The 23,709-nt window shown below is 37.3% G+C and overlaps 1 protein-coding gene across 1 annotated transcript; it reads left to right on the top strand.

Moving 5' to 3' along the window:
* The first annotated feature begins 1,731 nt into the window (after positions 1 to 1,731).
* LOC107550040 (forkhead box protein N2-like) lies at positions 1,732 to 20,091 on the top strand. The gene is made up of 6 exons (XM_016231253.1): positions 1,732 to 2,151; positions 12,604 to 13,184; positions 14,983 to 15,107; positions 16,648 to 16,703; positions 17,034 to 17,102; positions 19,468 to 20,091. The coding sequence occupies exons 1-6, from the start codon at positions 2,142 to 2,144 to the stop codon at positions 19,830 to 19,832; spliced, it is 1,206 nt and encodes a 401-aa protein (XP_016086739.1). The 5' UTR covers positions 1,732 to 2,141; the 3' UTR covers positions 19,833 to 20,091.
* The last annotated feature ends 3,618 nt before the right edge of the window (positions 20,092 to 23,709 follow it).

Here is a 23,709-nt window from a genome sequence, read left to right as displayed (position 1 = left end):
TTGTTTCTTATAAATATGCAGCAATGCGTTAATTGATGGACTGGAATCGTGTGGATTACTTGTGGATTATTGTGATGTTTTTATCAGCTGTTTAAACTCTGACGGCACCCACTCACTGCAGAGGATCCATTGGCGAGCAAGTCATGTACTAATTATTACTCCAAACATTTCTCCAAATCTGTTCCAATAAAGAACCAAACTCATCTACATCTTGCATACCCTGAGGGAGAGTAATTTTTCAGCATATTTTTCATTTTTTGCTTTATTTTTAACATTAGCTTATTTCATTGGAAAATTCATGTTTTTCATGTCTGTAATAAACAGCCGAGTGTGTGGTTTCTATAAAAGTGCTTGCCATAATGTTAAAATAAGAAATGAATACATACTTAAAATCTTAAGACAGCTGACTCCACTGTGATGTGACCCTGCCTCTCTCTCTCACACGCATGCGCGCGCACACACACACACACTTACTTAAGCTAATAACAAAACAGTAGCTGATTCAGAAGCGCCAGATTGTCATAGCAAAGTCAGAATTACCTCCTCTCCTAGGTTCACGAAACGGTCGTCCATAAAATGCATTGCTGTTCTATTGTAAGTAATCTTAAAGATTCCTAAATGCATCTACTTTCGGAAGGTCAAATAAAGTGCTTTTGCTTTCGCCTATAAACATACAGCATCTCCCTGACATGCTGCTTCAACACTAACTGCGGTTACTGAAACCACGCCTTCTTTCTTTGCGTGCACATTTGGGCTGCATTATGCTAATATTTCCACATAGTGAGGCAGATATGTGGGGGCGTGTTAGAACGAGCCATTTTAGGGGGGCGGGGCAGCGTCTTAACTTTGATAAAGAATATCTCTTTGGTTTTGAGACTTTAGTCTTTGCAACTTTATCTTATCTATGCACATTAAGCTTGTAACACTCCAAAGGGAAAGGAAAACTTGAAATCGCATCATATGACCCCTTTAAAACAAAATTGTCTTGGTCATGTTTTATAGCAAAATGAACAAATAAGTTTTGCACTAATCTTAACTTAACTGAGATTCATGTTATGTCTGTGTGAGACCCTTCAGAATGACGCATGCTGTATCTCTTCTCAACTTTGTCCTCACTGTCCTCTGCTGAAGACCCTCCTCCAGCCCACCTCAATGCCATAAATCAATCATGTGATTGGAAAGCAGCATGCATGGACTGGTAGCATAAACAGCTCCTATAATAAGGCTACAGTTAATACACTTTTACCTCTTTCTAATTGTTTAATTAAATAATGCAGGCCAGTTGACCTGCATTTAAGGTTTACAATTACCCCATTTAGATTGAAGGGTATTTACTCTTTGCTGCTGCAAAACAGCTAGATGTGATTTACCAAAACTTTATTTTAGTTGGTATTGAAAACTGTTTGCCTGTCAGAACCAATCATAATGTACAACGCACATTAGAAATAACTATTAAAACATCGCAAACGTATTTTGTTGTTATTGACTGATTATTAGTTACTTATGGCTGCATTTAGAACAGAAATTAAGCACGAAAGGGTTAAATATTTAATAGTATATAAAAAGTACAATAATATGGTCGTGCTCCTGACTTTCCAGCGAGTTTAAAATCTCATTGGAGCGCACAGTACTTATGTAAATTGGTAAGTTTTAAGTACCTCTACGTCACATCGCGAAGTGTCTTGTGATTGGACGACGAGCCTCCAGGACTCCCCCGCTAATGACGCCACAGCATCTGACCTCTTTTCCAGCGTAAGCTGGTTGGTGGTCAAACAGCGTCTAAGTTGGTAAAGCCATTAAATATGAAGCAAATTCTCAATGAGTATACGATGTCAGAATGTCTGAATCTACAAGCGAAACCGTTTGAAATACCACCGAGTTTTTCCGTCACGAACGCGGAGCGCAATTGCTAGGTTTGCTAAAAAGGTGCTACTGCGATGCGGCAGTTGTCAGGGGGATATCGGAGAGGAGGGGGTGTGATTGGCTGAAGTGGCCCTGTTGCCTTGGCGACGGTAGGGGGGGTACGGAAGCGTTGCCGTGCGGCGTGGATGGAGGAAGCAGCTGCTGATCTTTTGACACAGCGCGAGCGAAAGGCTACCGCATGAAAGCACGGGAGCTTTGTCGTCGGACGCGATAGTAGAATGCACGAATGTAAGTAAACGCTTTATAATTCTGTTTATCTGAAGGGAAATCTTTTATGTCAGCGCGTTTTTAATCAGATGACAAGTATAAAACGTGTCTCGTGAAAAAAAATCTAGCCAATAACAAGCCTTTGACCTCCCTAATTTGTGTTTACGTTTTTTTTTAAACGAATATTTTTTTAGTTAAACGTTCATATTGAAATATACACACGCCTGTTCTATTTCCAGAATAAATGTATGTACATGTTAGACCATGTGATCTTGCTGGCTAACTTAGTTGAGTAAAATGCGTGCGTTTGCCGTCGAGCTGACACGAGCCATTAAACCAACCACATTCCAGTCGTATGCGTACACTTTTCCTGAATGAATACTCACAACACAAAATATATCCCAGGGCTTTTTCGTCGCGGTTTTATTTCGCTCGCTGTGCAGAAGCTTGCCGCTTTGCTTTGCTTTAAAGCCACGCATTAGCTTGACGCTAACTGAAGATCCTCGTTCAGCATTCTTGTGACATTATATCTGCGGAAGTTTCAGAACGCACGACAGATATGCAGTCATCAAATCTATTTGAAATAACATTATGATTCAAACGTCAATCGTCGCGAAAGTGCCTTTGAAATCAAACCAGCATTCGAAGAGAACGTTAATCGAACGCGCGATAGTCGCCTATAACAACAGAGTAATGCTAAAGGTTACAGTTGAAGGTTACAAATATGTATATTCCGTTTGTGTCGAGTAGTGAGAATCTAGGGCAATTAAGTAACACGAGATGTGAGGGTGAGGGCTGTTATTTTCTCTTGTTTTGTTTAGCCTATTACTTGTTGTGGTAGTACACAAGCGTTCGTTGAGATCGAAAGCAAACGACTAGTAGTTTTGCTCGTGACTTGTTGATGAAATGGGATGTTCTGACGCGGACGTGCACTCATTATTTCCGGCGCTAGATAACGTCTGTGACATTGACACGTGGTCCGAGTGAACGCATAGCTGTGCTTGAGGAAGAGCTGGGGACGAGTACACAACTCTGAGCAGCGTGTCACATGAGCACATTATTTAGTTCTGCTGTCTACTTTTGCACTTTAGACTAGACTCATTCAGGTCATGTTGCGTAGGCAGTGAAAAGGGTGTCCGTGTTGTTAACAGGGTTGTCATGTAGTTGCTTTTGTTTGCAGTATGACCACATTAGTTGCATCCACAGTGGACAGAATTCAGATGCATAGCTAGCTACATCTGAAAGGGCACAATTGCCTAAAGAGACTTCATTAGTAGCGAATCCTGCGCTAATGTAGTGAATGGCAATAGTGTCTGTGCAGTGCTGTGCTCTCTGGAGGGCTTTTGTAGGGCACAGCAAATGATCCCTTGCTTATTGCTTCTCTCCTGGCATTATAACGGGAAATTAATTAGTCTCATTATGACTCTACACAATGATAGATGAGATCTGGCTCTTGGCTGTTATGCAGTTGCTGTCCCTCAAAAGCTGAAGAAATGAGAAATGCAGGCAAAACATTTAAACTCGTACACTCTTTCAACCAGGTTTGGGTGTTTATATAATATATGTGTGTGTATGTATGTACATATATTAAGGTCTGAAATATATTTATTTTGTTTTATTTAAATGTATATTTTATTATTTTATTTATAGAGACATTTAAACCTGGATGAACCTTGTAGACAAAACACAAATTTTATTTTATTGAATATTTTATTTCTAAAGACATCCAAACTTGGTTGAACCTTGCAGACAAAACAGTTTATTGTCATTTTGAATAAAATACAATATATATATATATATATGTATGTACACAAAAATCTGTTGCTCCATTAATGTTCAATACAACGTATATATTTTTTCTACAATTATACATTTTAGGCACATTTTTTCTTAAGGTGGGCCTTTAGTACCCTATTACCCTATATATATATATATATATATATATATATATATATATATATATATATATATATATATATATATATATTTATTGTGTATTACTTTATTTATTAACACATCCAAACCTGGTTGAACCTTGCAACCAAAAACTGATTTTATTATTATTTTATTTATTTTATCATTTTAAATAAAGATTAAGGAGAAACATATATTTCTAATATTTTTTTTCATTGTTTTATTCACTTATGACTGCCATCAAGCTTTTACCATATAGTTTACAAAAGTTTGATGAGTGCATGGCAATAAAAAGTGTTAAAGGGTTAGTTCACCCAAAAATGAAATTCTGAAATTAATTACTCGCCCTCATGTCGTTTCAAACCCGGAACACAAATTAAGATATTTTTGATGGAATCTGAGAGCTCTCTGACCCTCCCATAGACAGCAACGCAACTGAAATGTTCCCAAGTCCAGAAACGTAGCAAGGAGATCGGTAAAATAATCCATGGGACATTAGTGGTTCATCCGCAATTATACGAAGCTACGAGAATACTTTTTGTGCGCAAAAGAAAAAAAAATTACAACTTTATTCAACAATTCGTCTCCTCTGCATCACCCTGGTGCCATTCAGACAGCTCTCAGATTCCATCAAAAATATCTTAATTTGTGTTTCGAAGATGAACGAAGGTCTTACGGGTTTAAAACGACATGAGGGTGAGTAATAAATGACAGAATTTTCATTTTTGGGTGAACTAACCCTTTAAGTAGCAGTCAACAACAGTTTAATCAATAGTTATAAACTGGCTTCCAGCCCAAGAAAGAAGAGTAGATTCTTCATTCTCACTGCAAGAGGGGTTTAAAAAAACACTGTCTTGTTAGTAAAACCACAAATTTACGTTTGGCAACTTTTCCTGGTTGAGTGACATAACATGTAAACTAACATGCAGTTGCTTTCCTCCAAAGACAACCGAGCTAAATGCTTACTTTATTTTTAATTTTTTTTAGTAAAACTCATCAGCTTTTCCAAACTCAGTTGAAAGGCAAATTAAATTTTATGTCCAAGCTTTTATGCGGCCTGTAACGACAGTGCCTTTGTTCATTGACCCCTCCTCCTTCCATCCTCTCATTATACCTCCAGCTGCACATATTTCTCATCTGCTGTTAGCCTCTTTTTGTTCCTTGATGCCCTCAACGTTAGACCAGGAGGCGCAACTCGCATCCCCAGGAGGCTATAACGCTGTGGTTGCCCTGGCTACATGGTGACACCGGGGCGTGGTAATCAAATATAGGCGACTGCTCTGGATTTCAGTTGCAAATGTGCGCTTTTTTTCCTTAATTTGCCTGGACCGTGTCAGACCTCACGCCCTCCCCAACCCCCAACTCAACCTTGTGTTCTTAGACTTGGTCTGGCACACTCCTTCTCATTTAGTAACCTTCGCCTCCTTTCTGAAAGATTTAAGTCCACAGAGCAGCCGGCGGGCAGTTAGGGCCCCTCTGTCCATTGACAGTGATGCTAATGTCAGGCAGTGCCTTGATGAGGAGAGCTTGCCCCCCAGTACCATAGTCTGTGTCATTCTGATCACAATAGCCTCCATTGTGTTGGTCACTCCTGTGTAGAATAAACAGGGTGTGTTTAATTGAGACTGTAGGGTGTGACAATGGCACAGGACGAAGTCCAGACAGCACGCTGTGAAGATTGTGTGGCGGCTTGTATGTATGAATGCCTGTATGCCACTACCATGTAAAGCTCTAAGAAACGGAAACCCTGCTGATATCTTATTCATGTGTAGGTGCTTGTTTTTTAAAAGCCTATATGAACATAACTTGCCAAAAGTTACAGCTATTTACAGCGCTTTTTTTCATTCTTAGGGTCTATTTATGTTTTTTTCACTTTCATTACAAAAGTGATGCAGACTACAAGTTGGACCTGCAATGAGCTGATTCAGATTTTTATGATTATGAATTCAGTTGCTTCTGTATCTGCATTGCAAGTGAATGATGCAACAAATCAGAATACTCCTCTTTCAATGAACAAGTCTGTTCACACTACAAAAAGATTCAGTTGTAATATGCGTACATGCCTACACTGAGGGCATTTGGAGCAATGCAAAGTGATGAATACTAAATATATGCTCCAATTATTTTCTACTAGCATACACTACCAAAAGTTTGGCGTCAGTAAGTTTTTCTTTCTTTCTTTTCTTTCTTTCTTTCTTTCTTTCTTTCAAAAAATGTATACTTTTATTCATCAACGATGCACTAAATTGATCAAAATGGACAGTAAAGACATTTATAATCCGTTTCATATAAATGCTGTTCTTTTGAACTTTCTATTCATCAAAGAATCCTGGAAAAATATTTAAAAAAATAAATATAAAAAAAATTAAAACTTTAAGCAGTACAGCTGCTCTTCAACACTGACAAAAATAAGATATGTTTTTTTTTAGCAACAAATCGGCATAGAATGATTTCTGAATTATCATGTGAAACTGAAGACTGGAGTAATGGCAGCTGAAAATTAAACTTGCCATTACAGGAATAAATATTAAAAAAATATATTAAAATAGAGAACAGTTATTTTAAATTGTAATAATATTGGACAGTATTGCTGTTGTTACTGTATATTTAATCAAATATATACAGCTTTGGTGAGCATAAGATACTTTTTTCCCCAAAAACTTTAAAAAGTTCCATGCTTTTTGCTTGCAGTACAGAATGGGTGTAAAATGTTTAATTGGCGTAGTGTTCATTGACAAATTAATTCAGAAAATTCAAGTCATGTTTCTTGTAATATTCATAAATATATGCAAATATTGTCTTTGATTGGTGCATAGTGACAGAATTTAAACTGTTCCATTTAACAACCACATTTTGTCATAAAAGCACCAAAATGTTGAGCCTGAATGAAAAACCAAGACAATTTAATGCCAAATGGATTTGTTTCGAAACTGCTGCATCCAATTAAAGATGAATTAGTGGATTTGCTGACAAATTATTGTGAATGTTAAGTATACAAGTTTTACATAAAGTTGTCAAAAAGTTAACAAATGGGAAGCACTTTTGAAATTTAGGAATGCATTTGTTAATTTGTGTTTAAATGGACTTTGACTACACTGATCAGGAAATTAAAAACATTTTTCTGAGTTGAGTTTTGAAATGTTTAATATTTAAAATGGAAGGTGATAGGAAACAAACTCAGGCATTGTACATGTGGTGTCTTTACTGCTGTGGATTATGGCTTTCAAGCTTCCAGAACCCTTGTTTAAGAAGCTTTAGCTTTGAATCTTGATTCAGAATTGTGGAGGAAACTAGCCCCGAACTAAGTAACAACAACAGGTTCTTTGTACTGTATGATTTGTTTGAAAGTTTCTTAAAGCTTATTGTGACTGGAAGTAAATCCATTAGTTTGTCAGACGTCTCCTCAACATCAAGGAGAATACCTGAATTTTGGATTATACAGAGAAAAGTAAAAAAGCAGTTAATCTCCAGCAGTTTTCTAATAGGGTTAGGTGACCTTCCTGCTGGGCTTTTAGATCAGCTCTCACTTGAGTCAGGACTGATACTTGACAGACCAATACCAAACGCTACAGGAATCAGGAAAGAAAAGCTCTCTGCTTGGGTTTCAGCAGAGAGCTCCAATTCGAATGGCTGTTTAAGCATGCTTAAACACGTAGAAGACCCCTTGATCTCCATCTCCAACTGTTTTATTACAGATGCACATGCTCTTCCCAGTGCTCTGTTCTGCAAACATCAGCAGTTCAATACTGAATAAATCCTCCTTCAAATTTGGATGGAAATTAGTTTGTGAATGGTGGGGATGAAAGAGGAAAAACAGGTCATTCTTTATAAAATCCTTTAGATCTTTTCACTCAGTTTTTGAGGAAAATATGGTGCTTTCATAAGGGGTGCATAGGGCCCTCCATTTCATTTTTTCACAAATTTAGTTTTTTTCCATTAAAATTTGTCTAGACTCAGTTTTAATGGTTATATTAAATTTTATTAATAAAAAAGCATGTCTAATTAATTGAAATCATGAAACTTACAATATTACACAGCAATTTATTAAACGCATAAAGGTGCTGTATGTAGGATTGAACTTGGTGTTGCAGTCCAAATTCAAAATATTGGAGAGGGGTTTTTTTCACCCGGCCCCTCCTCCTCAGACTTGACGCACATGCAGGTTGCCAGGTTGTGACACCAACAGGAATGAGCGCACTTGACGATTAATGAAATGAAATACGCTGTGTTTTCCGCCAACTGGCAACCCGGTATGCCGAAATACAATTGGGTAAATTGGCAGTGGGTGGGTTTCACAAACCAAAACAGAGACCGACATTTTGGCCCGGAACGCACATTTTCAAAGGAGAATAACTGACTGTAGCATTGTTTTTCAGATAAACAAGTATGTTAACTTAGCATGTTTCTTAAAGGGGTCATATGATGTTGCTAAAAAGAACATTATTTGGTGTAATGAAATGTGTTTATGCGGTTTAAGGTTAAAAAAACACATTATTTTCCACATACTGTACATTATTGTTTCTCCTCTATGCCCCGCTTTTCTGAAACGCGTCGATTTTTACAAAGCTCATCAGTCTGAAAAGCAAGGTGCGCTCTGATTGGCCAGCTATCCAGTGCGTTGTGATTGGCCGAATACCTCAAGCGTGTGATGGAAATGTTACGCCCCTTACCATACTGTGATGCCCTGTCCGGCTGGAGCGACGAGACAAAAACATTAAAACCCATTATAAACGAGGCATTTGTTGCATCCAGTGGGGACATAATTACGGATTATAATGATTTATACTGTCTTTTTAAGCATTGCATCGCGCCGCGTAAACATAAAACCATGCCTGCATTTGTGATCGGAGAAATGACAACAAGCGCTACTCTACACTGCTCAAATCTCACGTTTGAATCATCAGTGGCAAATCCTTTAAATATGAAAACCTACTTACAGTCTGTAAGTCAGAACAGTCGGCATTGTAGTCTACTCTACCAGGATCAGGAAACAGTCCTCCATGAAATGTGCTGCACACATCTGAATATTTGGGTTGAACTGTTCTGGAAAAGTGTTATAAATACAACTTAATCACTGATTTCTAGTTGTGTCCTCTTTTGGAAGGCCAAACAAAGTAGTTTCGCTTTCACAACGAAACGCACAGCGCCACACACGGCGGGCTAGAGTGAGCAGAGGCCAGCGGATTCGACGAAGGAGCGTCCGGCGGACTTGCGGCAACCACATACGACGACCCCGGACTGGACTCCGCTTCGTCCACGGTGAAAACCGATCCGGCGATCCACAGCGCAAAGTTGATGTATTTCCTCAGCGACCAGCACGGATCAGCTCTAGGCATGACAAAGCGGATATCGTCCTCTTTTGGAAGGGCAGACAAAGTAATTTTGCGTTCACAACGAAATGACATGGCGGAGGCGGCAACAACAATACTACAGCGAGAATAAAAGTTACGCCTTCTTTCTTTGCGTGAACATTTGGGCGGCATTATGCAAATCTTCCCACATCGTGACGTAGATATGTGGGGGCGTGTTTGAACGAGTCGTTTTAGGTAGGCATGGTTGACTCTTAACTTTTATAAAGAATATCTCTTTGGATTTGAGACTTTAGTCTTTGCAACTTTACAGATCTTCTTTATGCACCAAGAGCTTGTAACAATTCAAAGATAAAGGAAAAATTTAAATTGCATCATATGACCCCTTTAAATATATGCAAACATATTATGGTATTTATCACGGTTTCTTTAAGTTAAACCAAACTTTTATTTTGATGGGTTGCTGTGAAGACCTTTAATTTTCTCTGTTTATATGATATGACGATAGTTTTTCTCAAAATAAATGGTTAAATGCTCATGAAGTGACTCAGAGCAGTTCTAGAGATGTTCATGTACTCATGTATTGAGGCAACAGAGGCTGAAAACACTGCACGCATCATGCGTGCTGTAGTATGTGTAGTAAATGAAAATGCGTGTCTGCGCTATTCATTCACACAGAGACACGCAGAACATGCGGTATTCATGTTTAAATGGTATTTTTGCCACTTTATTCACAGCCACTAGTCCATATTGCGTTATGATTTAAGTGTACTGACCTACTTTTGATGTATCCATTCAAATTTGGCAAATTCCATGATATTCCGCAAGTCATTCTCGTAAACGCATTCAATTATGTGAACAAAAACACCTGAGAAAGAAATCGGATGTATATCATTATATGAAATCCGTGCATCAGGTCTTAAAGGGACAGCGGCCTATAAATACCAGCTGCTGTCTGTCATTAATGTTTATCAAACAAAAACACACAGCTTTAACTAAGATTATTCTATATTTAATTTATTCAGTGAACACTATGCAGTGTTATGTTACACTTAATCATTAAATTTCTGTACCTGGATAGTACTGTTAGACTTGCCTCATTGGCTTCTGTTATGTTCAGTGGTCATACTGTAGAATCCTTTGCCACACAATTCCTTTTAAATAGGGGTTAAACGGATCATAGTTCATCAATGCAACACAGAGTTGATTCTTCTTTCGCATCTCTTTGTGTTTGAACGGACACAAATACACATTAATTATGTCAAAATACCGGTCTCGACAGTCATTCTCGTAAACGCATTCAATTATGTGAACAAAAACACCTGAGAAAGAAATCGGATGTATATCATTATATTAAATCCGTGCATCAGGTCTTAAAGGGACAGCGGCCTATAAATACCAGCTGCTGTCTGTCATTAATGTTTATCAAACAAAAACACACAGCTTTAACTAAGATTATTCTATATTTAATTTATACAGTGAACACTATGCAGTGTTATGTTACACTTAATCATTAAATTTCTGTACCTGGATAGTACTGTTAGAACTTATTTTATTTGTAACTTTGTTATAAAGTATTTATCTATGTGTGTAATTTGTGTATTTTTTTTTTACTTGTCATGTTTGAACTTTCTTAGTTAGGCTTGTAGTTTTTACTGTGGTATTGAAGAAATACTTAAAGTGTGCTATGTAATAGTAATGCTGTACATGAAAGGCAAAGTTACATTGAAATAAAATTAGGGATGCACTGAATGTTCGGCAACCGAAATTATTCGCCCGAAAATAGCAAAAAAAAAATCTTTCGGTGTTTGGCCGAATAAGTGAAAATTCCTCCTTATAAATTGTACCGAACAATGATGTGATGCCATCAAATAGAGGCGCGCACTAATGCAGCAAACATGTCGTCAGTGAGAGAAAGCATTTAAAGCTGTCTGAGAAAGATGCAAAAATCATTATAAGCACAGACAGCAAGATACTTTTTAGTGCTTGTCTTCGATGAGAAGAGGAAGGGTTGGTTGTTGCTGGTTACTGTATGATGATTGAAATCGCGAAATTAAATAAATATTAAATTAACAATTAAATAAACTGCAGAGTGTTGCTTTCTAATACACGCATGGTTTGCATGTATTCTGACTGCGCTGCAGAGCTCGCAGTGCTATCTGCTTGTTAGCCAGGGTTCAAAGTCCAAAGCGCGAGGAAAATCTGTGCTGAAACAGTGTTACTCATCAGTTGCTCAGTCACATTTTTATGAATTTTTAAAATAAAAAAAAATTGACAATGATAATAATAATTAAAACAGCTCTATTAATAAATTTATAACATTCACACATAGTGGATGGGATCTGTAATATTTTCTTTAAAAAAGTCTCTTCTGCTCAGCAAGGCTGCATTTATTTGTACAGTAAAAAATACATAACTGATTCAAGAAGAGGGTCTCAAAATGGCCAAAAGCTATTATTTTACTAACTTTTTAAAAACAGTGTTCGGTATTCGGCCTTCAGCCCAGTGTTTCATTTTGTTCAAGAATTTTCATTTCGGTGCATCCCTAAATAAAATATATAATTTTTTCTTGCTGATCCAATCCGTGACTAAAAAAACGCAATATGATCTGAACTGTGAGTTTTGTGATTTGTTGAACCAGTGGTCAAACAGTGCTTCTCTGATGAAGCATTTTTATTATGTCAGCATATTTTGTGCACATAGTGTTAATAAGATAGAATAGGTAAACATGTCATCATTGCGGACATGACCAAAAATTGTCCAGTGTTCATTCAGTCATATTTATAATATAGTTGTGTGAATCCTCAAGTAGACACCAAATCAATTCAATTCATGACTTACATTTTTTTTTTGTTATTCAAACTTTTTGCGCCAATTTGCAGTTTTTATTAACTTAGTTTTTTGCACCTAAACTCTTAGTGTACTTTGTTGCCATTAATTTGCACCTATAATTAAATATTTATTTTAAATATTGTACCAATATGTAGCTGAAATTTTAAGAGGCATTTCTGAAGAACTTTACTATGACTGGTTTAATTTATCTCCTGAGAACATGACATTCTGAACAGCATTAAAAGAACAATTACCCAAATTGAATTTACGAAACATTATTTTCAGTTTCAGCCAAATGAAAATGTTAATTTCAGTTTCTGCATTTCAGTAAATAAATACACCCACATTTATTTGTGATTGACAGTTGTAGTAACCAGTGCCCACTTTCTGTTCTCTTCAATACCCTTCCCTTCCACAGACCCTCCTGGTTTGATGGGTCCGATAATCGGGATGTCTCCAGATAAGAAAGCCGAATCTCCCGGAGCGCAGGGCGTGTGTGGAGCTGGGACTCTACCTGAAGCAGAGAGTGCTTCCAGTCCCATGGCTACCAGTCTGGAACAGATTGGTCGGGCTGGAGCATTGAGTGTGGTGGCGGGTGAGTCTGAAGATGATGAACTAACCAACCTGAACTGGCTTCATGAGAACCTGCTGCAGAACTTCACGCTCGGAGGCGAAGCGCAACCCATCAACAGCCCGCTGTTTGACATCGAGGGAGGCGGTGGGTCGCCACACAGCAACACCGCCTCGTCCACCTCCTCTATCTCTGCAGGAAGCGAGAGAGATCCTTACAAGTCAAAGCCTCCATTCTCTTTCTCCTTACTGATATACATGGCTATCGAACAGTCGCCCAGCAAATCTCTCCCAGTGAAGGACATCTACAGCTGGATCCTCAAACATTTTCCATATTTCTCCAGCGCCCCTACTGGCTGGAAGAACTCAGTGCGCCACAACCTGTCCCTCAACAAGTGCTTCCGCAAAGTAGAGCGAAGCATAGGAAAGGTAGGAATGCAAGAAAAATGGACATTCTCATGTGGTGTTTGTAAGGGATAATGTACATTCAGCCGGTCATACAATAAATGCAGGCATAACCATAATTGTAATACAGAACCATAATGGTTACCAGTATTACAATATTATTATTATAAAAAAAAAATTCAGTCATTTATAGGATTTTAAATTGTGGACCAGTATTCTTATTAACTAAATGTAAAACTATTAAAAATGGTTTAATTAATTGAAATTAAGTTAAAAATTAAATTAATATTACAATAAAATAAATATTAGAAGAAAATCTTAATCTTAAAAGTTAGAAACTGTCCCTTGGCAAATAACTGAAATAAAATAAGTTTAAATTCATGTAATTAAATTGCTAAACTAAAACTGAATTAAAGCTAAATAGAAATATATAAAAAAGCTAATAAAAACAAAAGCATATAACAAAATTACTCAAACTAAAATGAAACTATAGAAAATATAACAACAAAAGCAAATTTAGTATATAAATAATTTTAAAATAACATTGTTGCGGACATTCATTTCAGCCTATTTTTAGTGTTGTTTATTTTTTATTTTTTTTATAATAATTTGGTGCTTTTGCTTTTCGTTAAATGTAATCTTTACCAAAATGTATGTTCATATTTTGTATTGTACTTATGTAATGCTCCAATGCATAAATTCAGTCATATCATTTGAAATTATTTTTCATATATTAGCTAAAATAGTATAAGATTTTAATTGTATAAATGATAATCGATAAATGGCATAAGATCATGTTCGTCTTACCAGTATCAGCCAGAATTTTAACATTGGTGCAACCCTAATATGAAGGGGTTTATTTTGCAGTAATGACTTACTGTACATTATCTCCAAAATAATGAAATATAGACTTGAAATATTAATGTGGGTTGAAATTATTTTTATTATGTGTGACCGCATAGTGCTACAAGAGACGTGAAACTAGCACAGTGAGACCGGTTGCCAGGGACAACGCTCAAATGCAGTTTAGTTGCCATTACAGAAAAAACCATTTGACCTCAGAATGCTGCGACTGACCAATCAGAATCAAGTATTCCAGAGAGCCTTGTAATAAATTAGAATAGCATCTTTTTCTGAGGAGAGGTTCACACAACATCGCTGCAGAGCACTCGCTGAGATGTTTAACTAACTGGGTCAGTGTATAAAGTAGTGCACGGCTGACTGCAGTGTGCTAACAGGGTTGTCAAGAGGGATATTGGTTTAGGGCGTTTTGAAAACCGTTGTGTTCAAAGCAGGGCACGCAGCCAGTTAAATGAAGCGAGGCAGACGTTTTCATTTCTTCTACGTGAACCGTAGATGGCGAAATGATTTATGGAACGGTGAGGATGGTATGTTTCATTAACGTGTGACATTGCGTGTGAATCTGTGGGTTTCATATGTCTCAGCCTGGTGTCTGTTGCCATGGCAATGTTTCCTCTTTCCTGTTTATGAACACGGCTAGTGAAGTGAGTCAAGGTCATATTCCCCCTGCAGGACCACACCTCAGACAAAGGGTGATGAGTCCTTTATTCACACACACATATCCCCACGCAAGCACAATAGGAGCCACTGTTCCACATGGTTCCCATGTGATCATTATAGTTTCATGATGGCTTAAAATAATTTTGCAGCTAATGAATGATGTGCATATGAATGTAAAGTGCACGTACAGAGAGACAGATGGTCCTGTTGTCATTTAACCTGAGCTTTCTCCTCACACTAGCATGCTGATATCATGCTTGCTTCTTTCAGTTCTGACTCCGCCCCTCTCTGTTTCTTCTAGACCAATGGGAAAGGCTCTCTGTGGTGCGTTCACCCCGAGTTCCGGCCCATGCTGATGCAAGCCCTGAAGAAACAGCACTTCCCGAATGCACATGCCTTCTGCACTCCTCCTGCCTCCCCTCCTAGGTATCAACACTGGCCTGATAATATTAATATCAATAATTCTGACATTTATCAAGGCTTCAGTCAGTAGAAAGAATGCTTGTATGCTGCTTACTAGGATTTCAGAGATTTACTTCATAGGAATACACTTCCAGTGCAGACCGCTTTGTTAAATATAGTGGGAGCGATTTGGTTATGTGTCATGATGCTTCACTAATGTCTGGTGTAGGCCATCATGTCTAATATAGGTTGTTTACCAAAAATGTTGCAGCTTTGGTGCATTAATATAAAATTAATATTCAGCTGTCGTCACAGGTGTGTGAATGTTGGTTGTTCTAAATGTTTTTTCTCTGGCTATAATAATAATATAGTGGTGTGAATCTTTAAGTTGACAGCAAATAAATTCAATCCACTGATTTTGATTCAAGCTTTTTTTCTGATTCAGAACAATTTGATACACAATTTAATTTAATTTATTTTAATTAATGCATTTAAAATAACACAACTAAAATATGAAAGGAAAATTACTTAAGACTTAAGGTTTTTTAACTAAAACTATGTTTGTTTTATGTAACTTTCTTTGTTGCCATTAATTTGTTCATATAAAAAAAATTTAATATTTATCCTTACTATATTACACCATTTTTTAAATATTAATTATTGGGCAACACAAGTGATTCATGACAGAGTTGAATCGTCAGTATTTTTACAATCAGGAAAATTAAATAACCCTTATACAAATATATTTCTCTGGATCATCCAAGAATAGGTATTAGCTCATGGTAATATATAAAAAAAATGTGTGTATGTATATACACTGCCGTTCAAAAGTTTGGGATCAGTATTTTTTTTTAAGAATTTAAATAAATTTATACTTTTATTCAGCAAGGATGTGTTAAACTGATAAAAAGTGATAGTAAAGACATATTGTTAGAGAAGATTTCAATTTTGAATATGCTGTTTTTAACTTTTTATTCATCAAAGTATCCTGAAAAAATCATCACAGGTTCCACCAAAAAAAACAAAAAAAAAACATACATACATACATTTATTATTTATTTATTTATAAGCAGCCCAACCGTTTCCAACATCGTTAATAAATCAGCATATTGATAATAAATCAGAATGATTTCTGAAGTATCATATGACACTGAAGACTGCAGTAATGGCTGAAAATGTAGCTTTGCATCACAGGAATAAATGATTTAAGTATAATAAAATAGAAAACTGTTGTTTTAACTTATAATAATATTTCACAATATTACTGTTTTTTTCCCTCTATTTTTGATCAAATAAATGCAGCCTTAATGAGCAAAAGATACTTTAAAAAAACCATTAAAAATCTTACTAATCCCAAACTTTTGAACGGCTGTGTGTGTGTGCACACTGGCTAATAGTACTTTAGTCAAAACCGTAGTTGTCTCTCATACATTATGACACAGATTTCACCTATGGTTGCCTCTGAAGTTTATGATATATAACAGATTGTGATGTAAGACTTCAGTCTAGAAAATATCTAACTGGTGTGTTTAACATCTTCTCACACTTTCTCTCTGTTCTGTAGTGCCTCGTCTCCTCCTCATCACCTTTTCACATCAGAGCAGGGCTGTGCCCTAAAAGGTTAGTAGAATTCATTAAGTCTGTTCAGAAAATCCATAACCTGGTCACATCTTTTACACATCATTATCAGATGCAGCATCACACATTGAAGCCTATCACTCATCTCAGCTCTTTTTGTTCCACTCACCCTGTACTTGGTGCTTCTACACCATGCACATAGATGCCATCTCTTTCCTATATTTGGTAACCTTGACAACCAAGGCACTGGTACTTTGAAATTAGAGAGCGACTGTTTCGCTCTTGGGTGGAAGTGACTCATTCACTTAAACACACACACACACATCACATAGTCAATACTTGTGTGCATCAAACATTTCTTTCTCTTCACAGAATGTGATTTTGATGCTGCCACTGCCATGATGCTGTTAAAGTCTGCCTCTGAGCAGAACATTGACTCTTGTAAGAAAACACCATCACATACACCAACACCTCATTTTTGCCCTTTTATTTTGTTTGTTTCTTCTTTTATTCATGTTCTACATCAGGTTTATTTTAGTCAAGACATGCATCTAGGTACTTGTTCACATAATCACAGCAATCATGCACATGTGTAATTGGCTTTGATCAGGGATCATCCAATCAAAAATGTGTATTAGAACAGTTCATTTATAATGTCACTAAATATTTGTTTTTCAAATGAAGGCTGTTCTTTTAAAGGGTTAGTTAACCTAAAAATGAAAATTCTGTCATTAATTACTCACCCTCATATTGTTCCAAACCCAGAAGACCTTCGTTCATCTTCGGAACACAAATTAAGAAATTTTTGATGAATTCTGAGAGCTCTCTGACCCTCCCATAGACAGCAGCGCAACTGTAATGTTACCAGGTCCAGAAACGTAGCAAGGAGATCATTAAAATAGTCCATGTGATATCAGAGGTTCAGTTGTAATTTTACGAAGGTACAAGAATACTTTTTGTGCGCAAAGAAAACAATAATAACATTATTTATTCAACAATTCTTGTCCCAGAGTTACCGTCTTCCGCCATTTTGGAGAGTACCCCAGAACGTAATCAATGTAATCAGCGTTGTTTACATTCAGGCTAAAGCACGCACATGCTGAACATAAACAAAGTTGACTGCGCTGATTAAGTTCTTGGGTACTCTCCAAAATGGCGGAAGACGGTAACTCCGGGACAAGAACTTATTTTCCCCTTAAAATTATACATTTTCTCAGTTTAAACATTTGATATGTCATCTATGTTGTATTCTGAATAAAATATTGAAATTTGAAACTTCCACATCATTGCATTCTGTTTTTATTCACAATTTGTACAGTGTCCCAACTTTTTTGGAATCGGGTTTGTAGAATAAATTGTTATTATTGTTTTGAATTGTTATTATTGCTCACAAAAAGTATTCTTGTAGCTTTGTAAAATTACGACTGAACCACTGATGTCACATGGGTTATTTTACCGATGTGCTTACGTTTCTGGACCTGGGAACGTTTTAGTTGCATTGCTGTCTATGGGAGGGTCAGAGAGCTCTCAGAATTCATCAAAAATATCTTAATTTGTGTTACTGACCCTTTAAAGGGTTAGTTCACCCAAAAATGAAAATTAGCCCATAAATTACTCACCCTCAAGTCATCCTAGGTGTATATGACTTTCTTCTTTCAGACGAATCCAGTCAGAGGTATATTAAAAATTGCACTCAGCGGGTGTTGCATGCGTCCATCCAAAAGAATTTAAATAAAAAGCAGCCATCCATAAAAAAAAAGTGTCTCAAACGGCTCCGGGGGGTAAACAAAGGCCTTCTGTAGTGAATCGATGCTTTTTTGTAAGAAAAATATCCATATTCAAAACGTAATAATCACTTTAATGTAGCTTGCGCTCACTGTTGTAAACAGAAGCAGTTCCGGGGGAATGACGTATGAGGTCAGCGCTGCGCATGCGCCACTCAGAAGTGACACGCAGCGGAGAGATCAAAACAAAACAACGGTCACTAATTAGAAGTACAAAACGAGGATTTGTAAAGAAGAATGCGGGAGGATTTCGATATAAGCCAAGAGGAGACTGGTTTTCCTTTGCTAAAGTAAGGAAACTTTGCTTCCTTTGCTTCTGTTAACAAACGTTGGTTTTCACGAGACTCACCGGCTCAGGCGCAGCGCTGACCTCATACGTCATCCGCCCGGAGCTGCTTCCGTGTACAACTGTTAGCGCAAGCTACATTAAAGTGATTATTACATTTTGAAAATATGGATATTTTTCTTACAAAAAAGCATCGATTCACTACAGAAGGCCTTTGTTCACCCCCCGGAGCCGTGTGAAACATTTTTTTTATGGATGGGCGCTTTTTATTTAACTTCTTTTGGATGGATGCATGCAACACCCGCTGAGTGCCATGAAACAGCTTGAAAGATCAAAGACAATTTTTAAAATAACTCCGACTGGATTCGCCTGAAAGAAGAAAGAAATGACTTGAGGGTGAGTAATTTATGGACTAATTTGCATTTTTGGGTGAACTAATCCTTTAAGACTTTGTTTTGTTTTTTTAGCATTTATAGTAATAAATCAAATATGTTCAAATTCAAATCTGCGTATTAGAGTTGATTTAATGTAGGAAAAGACTGGAGTAATGGCTGCTGAACAATCAGCTTTTCCATCACAAGAATAAATTACATTTTAAAATATATTCAAATAGAAAAGCAGTCATTTTAAATTTCACAATATTCAAATAACTGCAACCTTGATGAGCATAAGAGACATCAAAAACATGTACGATTTTGGTCATACATCAATTATCCATCTGCTTATGATTTCTCAGACCTAGATGATCAAGAAGGACCCATAGATCTCTCCCGAAGGGACTTGGTGGTTGTGAGTCGGGATCCAAAGCAGGATCACAACTACAGCAGCACCCCTGTCCCGCCCTGCCCTCGCCAGATGCCTCCTTCACAGCCGGTCAGCTTCAGTCTGGCTCTACACCATGATCAGGAGAGAGGAGGCCGGGCCCGATGGCCACGCAGCCCGCTACAGGGTCCGCTTTTCGGAAAAAGGAGCAGAAGAGATTCTCGTACAGATGTGGATGAGGAGCTCAAAGAGGCGGCCGGCTCACTCCTACACCTGGCCGGTATTCGCACCAGTTTAGTTGCCTCAAGACGCAAGAGCAGGAAAATCAGTAGGAAATGAACCCGATTCTGAAACTCCATCCTGTGGCCTGCCCAGCCTCTCTCTTCTGGTTTGGTGTATCTTCCTTCTTGTTTGTAATTGTTGGGGTGTTTTCTTTCTTTTAGTCCGGTCCACTCATCAAACATGGCAATACAAACACAGGAGAGAAAAGCCATACTGACATATTTTATGTACAGAAAAAGAAACCAATTTGAATGAACAGCCCACATCATTTGAGTTTAACGGTATGAGAGTTTGAAGATGTTAATTGCTTTAAAAAAAAAAAGAATTAAAAAGAGACTGGTAAAAAAAAAAAAAAAAAAAAAAAAAGATTTGCATGCTTCCACCTCTAAATCAACACAAACATATTTATATGGAAAATGAATGCATGGATTTTACAAGCTCCCAAAATCTCTCACGCATCTTAACTATAGAGGGGAAAAGCTTAAAAAAAAGAGAGAAATATGAAAGTGCCATTGATTTTGGATCATAATATAAACATGATACAAATGAAGAAATGCAATAATTAGTTGACCTAAATATCTTAGTTATTTTATTTTTGTACTGCTGGTTTATATATCATGTGGTGGTGACGGCATGCAACTGGGAGCCTTTTGCTGCCACAGTTATGATGTCAAAACCATGTGACTCCTCCCGTGCATCCTGATTGGATCAGTTTTGCATCCCCATCCTGACCACTATGACTGGAGAACAGCTTGAAGGAAAAAACTTTTTGTTGCATGCACATCAGCCTCAGTGTTTCTCAGATGCTAGCGATCAGGTGTTGTGCTATTCCACATGCACTGGCTTGATTAAATCATTGCCCGTGTGCATATCGCTTGCTTTCGGAGTGTACTAAATAGCAGCCAATCAAAACAAGAACCTCTTTACCTCTACTGTAAGATTTGAACCACTCTTTCCCTTTCCTGCTCCTTGACTTTATGTTGGCGTGAGTGTCACTTCTACCCAAATCAGGCATTTGTTATCTTTTTCTTGGTTTCAACTGTTTGACGAAGCCAGTAGGGGGAGCTCCGTGAAATGCCACTTCTTTCCATTGCTGCTTTTGAGCTGGCGCCGTGCTGCTCCAGACCTCCAGAGAGTTCAGACAAAACCAGAGACAATGTGAACTGCACAATAAATGCGCCTGCAAGCAGGGACAAAGACATTCTCCCTTCGCTGCAGCTCACGGACGCTGCTGATCATGGGAGAAAGGATCACAGGAAGTGAAACGGGGAGAGTGGACAGTATATTGCTTGACGGTGATGGGAGAGCCAACTGGATGTGAACTGAGAACTGTGCCACTGAGAACTCTCTGGACTATGTTTAACCCAGTTTTTTTGTCCCATTTGAGATCGCCAAAGTTGCTGCTCACAAAACTTGCCTGGCTGTGTGTTCCCAATAGTTTGTTTGTTTATGATTGGGTTTTTAAGTGTTTGTTTGAGGCTACATTAGGATTTTATATACCCAAGCATGTGAAATTGTAAACTATAACTGCCACTTGCCCCTTTACACTGGCAATCCAGAACGTTCTGTTTGAGTCGATTACTTTAAAACTGCCTATTCTTGTGAAGCTCTTTCCCTGTCACTTTAACCATGGCTGCCAATTCGTCCCCTCCTAGCTGTACATAGTGCTAATACAGAATGCAAGTATTAATGCAGGGAGGGGAGCCAAGCAGTAGTTTTAGAATTTGAGGCCAATTCTGAAAACAGCTGCCTATGAATTATTATATTACTATTATTATTAAGATAAGGTCCACTAACTGAGTTGCCACTTCCCTGTCAATTTTGTCATGTTCTTCTGCCATATGTGACAGCTGAACCTGATTTTTGATTTTGTAAGCTAACCTCTGTTAATAAAAGGTTTATAAAATTTATTTTTGCCAAAGATATGCAATTGTTGCATTATATATGGTATTAAAGAATAAAAGAGTTTTTTCTTTTACCGATTTAGTGTTTTTTTTTTAACTATTTACAAACAAAATGAGAATTAACAAAATTTTTACACTAAAACATTGTTCTTTAATCATTGTTTCTGTAAAATGGACAGTTATGAATAACTGTTCAAAATTCATACATTCATCATTCATTTATTTTATCATGGAAGGTAATGACTGCTTCATGACCAATTCTTAAGTTTTTTGTAAATGCCACTGGGGGGTAAAATGCGACCTTCATATGAATGTCGAAAATAGTTTAAAAGCAGCTTAAAGAAGTCACGTTCACGATTAAAACGATAACTATATTAGCGTTCACACTAATGGACAACAACAATTATTATTATCATATATAAAAGTTATTATATTATGTAACATTGTAAAAGGACATGGTAGAGTCTGATTCGCTGTCAATGTTTTAATCGTTCTGAAAGTAATTCCAATGAAATCGTTCATCTTCGTAGTACGGTTATCGTAACAGTTGTGAACGTTCCTATTCTCATAGAATTAGAATGATTATTCAAACTTCATAGTTATCATTACAGTGATCGTCCTTAGTGTGAACAGGCCTTAAGGCTATGTTCCATATGCTAATGAATCCTGCGGAAGTATACACTGTATGCTGACTACTATTTTTGGAAAAATGGTTAGTGAAGGTAAGATTGGGATAACGTTTCAAACAGTACTATGCAACATTGCTGTCAGATTACCCTATTAAGTTGCATATTTAGTTCAGATCGAGTTTCATCCAGTTGTAATCTAAGAAATAAAAATGACTTTTATTGCATTTGTATCCAGTTTGTGTAAGAATGTCAACACTTGTTCACTCAAACAGTGAGTCGAGAAAGAGGCACAGCTCTTTCAGGATCATTCCTCACACTGTAACAACAGGATGGTCATGTCAAGCGCATTGCATTGTGGGATGTTCTTCCACAAGCTTTGTTCATCTTGGGTAATCTATGCATACAGAATATTTGCATACCGTGCACAGTATAACTACCATATTCTGTAGCAATAATAAGAGTAACATGCAATTATGCAGTGTTTTTTATGACTTGCTTTGTTTTTGTTGGATTACAGCGCCGTCGAGTGGTCAGCTGCAGCCATAGACTAATATTCACAGAAATACAGAAATATTCATAGTGCTGCTGAATTAATATAATCATCTTAGTTCTCAATGTGGGTGTTGGAATTAAAATGTTGTGACCCACAGACGTGGGTTTTTAAAAGTAATGATTATCTCCTAAAACAGATTTTTAAAATAATTTTAAAGTTCTAATGGTTGCAGTAACTACTCTTTGCTTTCTCTGTGTGTGGCTTTCTTGCTGTCCACTGTTCCCTTGACTTACGTCATTGAACCCCTGGCCTTGATATATGAGCCATATCTTCATAAAAGATTCCTCTTTCTTTATGGACTTCCTCAGCCCATTTGAGGTTTGAGTTCAGGGTGCCGTATTGCACAGCTGCTGTAACTGCCACACACTCCCATCTCTCCACTCCAGCACTGAGGCAAACATTGTTGCCAAAAAAAAAATAAATTAGCAGAACAACGGCTCTCTGTCTCAGAGCTTAAACATTATTGCAGGTGCAAAGATATGAACAGAGTCAAGACTTGAACAGAGTGAAACTCACTCCTAACTTGGGTTTTAAATTGTGCCTCAGTTCATGTAAAGCAGAAGCAGACTCTGCTGTGTGAATGTCCAGTAAGGGATTCATTGGTTGTACCATAAATCCATTCAACTTAAAATTCTCATACTCTCTCAGACATCCTCTCTCATACTGCAGTTGGTCTGCGAGGTTATAGTGACCTTGAACAAATCATTCCAGTGCTAAAGGACTGAAATATTTGTGATAAGAGTGGGCGATGGCAAGGGCTATAAATGTCTTTTCAGTTTCAGCACACATGAAAACTGAAATAATACAGAAAACCAAACCATCTAAATGGAACTGGAGGTTTTCATATA

Source organism: Sinocyclocheilus grahami, unplaced genomic scaffold (genome assembly GCF_001515645.1).
Source record: "Sinocyclocheilus grahami isolate Dianchi unplaced genomic scaffold, SAMN03320097.WGS_v1.1 scaffold386.1, whole genome shotgun sequence".
In the NCBI taxonomy this organism is placed as follows: domain Eukaryota; kingdom Metazoa; phylum Chordata; class Actinopteri; order Cypriniformes; family Cyprinidae; genus Sinocyclocheilus; species Sinocyclocheilus grahami.
The sequence above is the reverse complement of the archived record's forward strand: the minus strand, read 5'-3'. Positions and strand labels throughout refer to the sequence as shown.

Excerpts from the sequence above, each read along its gene's own strand:
- LOC107550040 (XM_016231253.1), top strand. Across the intron at positions 13,185-14,982 it reads TAGAGCGAAGCATAGGAAAG|ACCAATGGGAAAGGCTCTCT; the intron begins GTAGGAATGCAA and ends TGTTTCTTCTAG. Across the intron at positions 16,704-17,033 it reads GCAGGGCTGTGCCCTAAAAG|AATGTGATTTTGATGCTGCC; the intron begins GTTAGTAGAATT and ends TTCTCTTCACAG.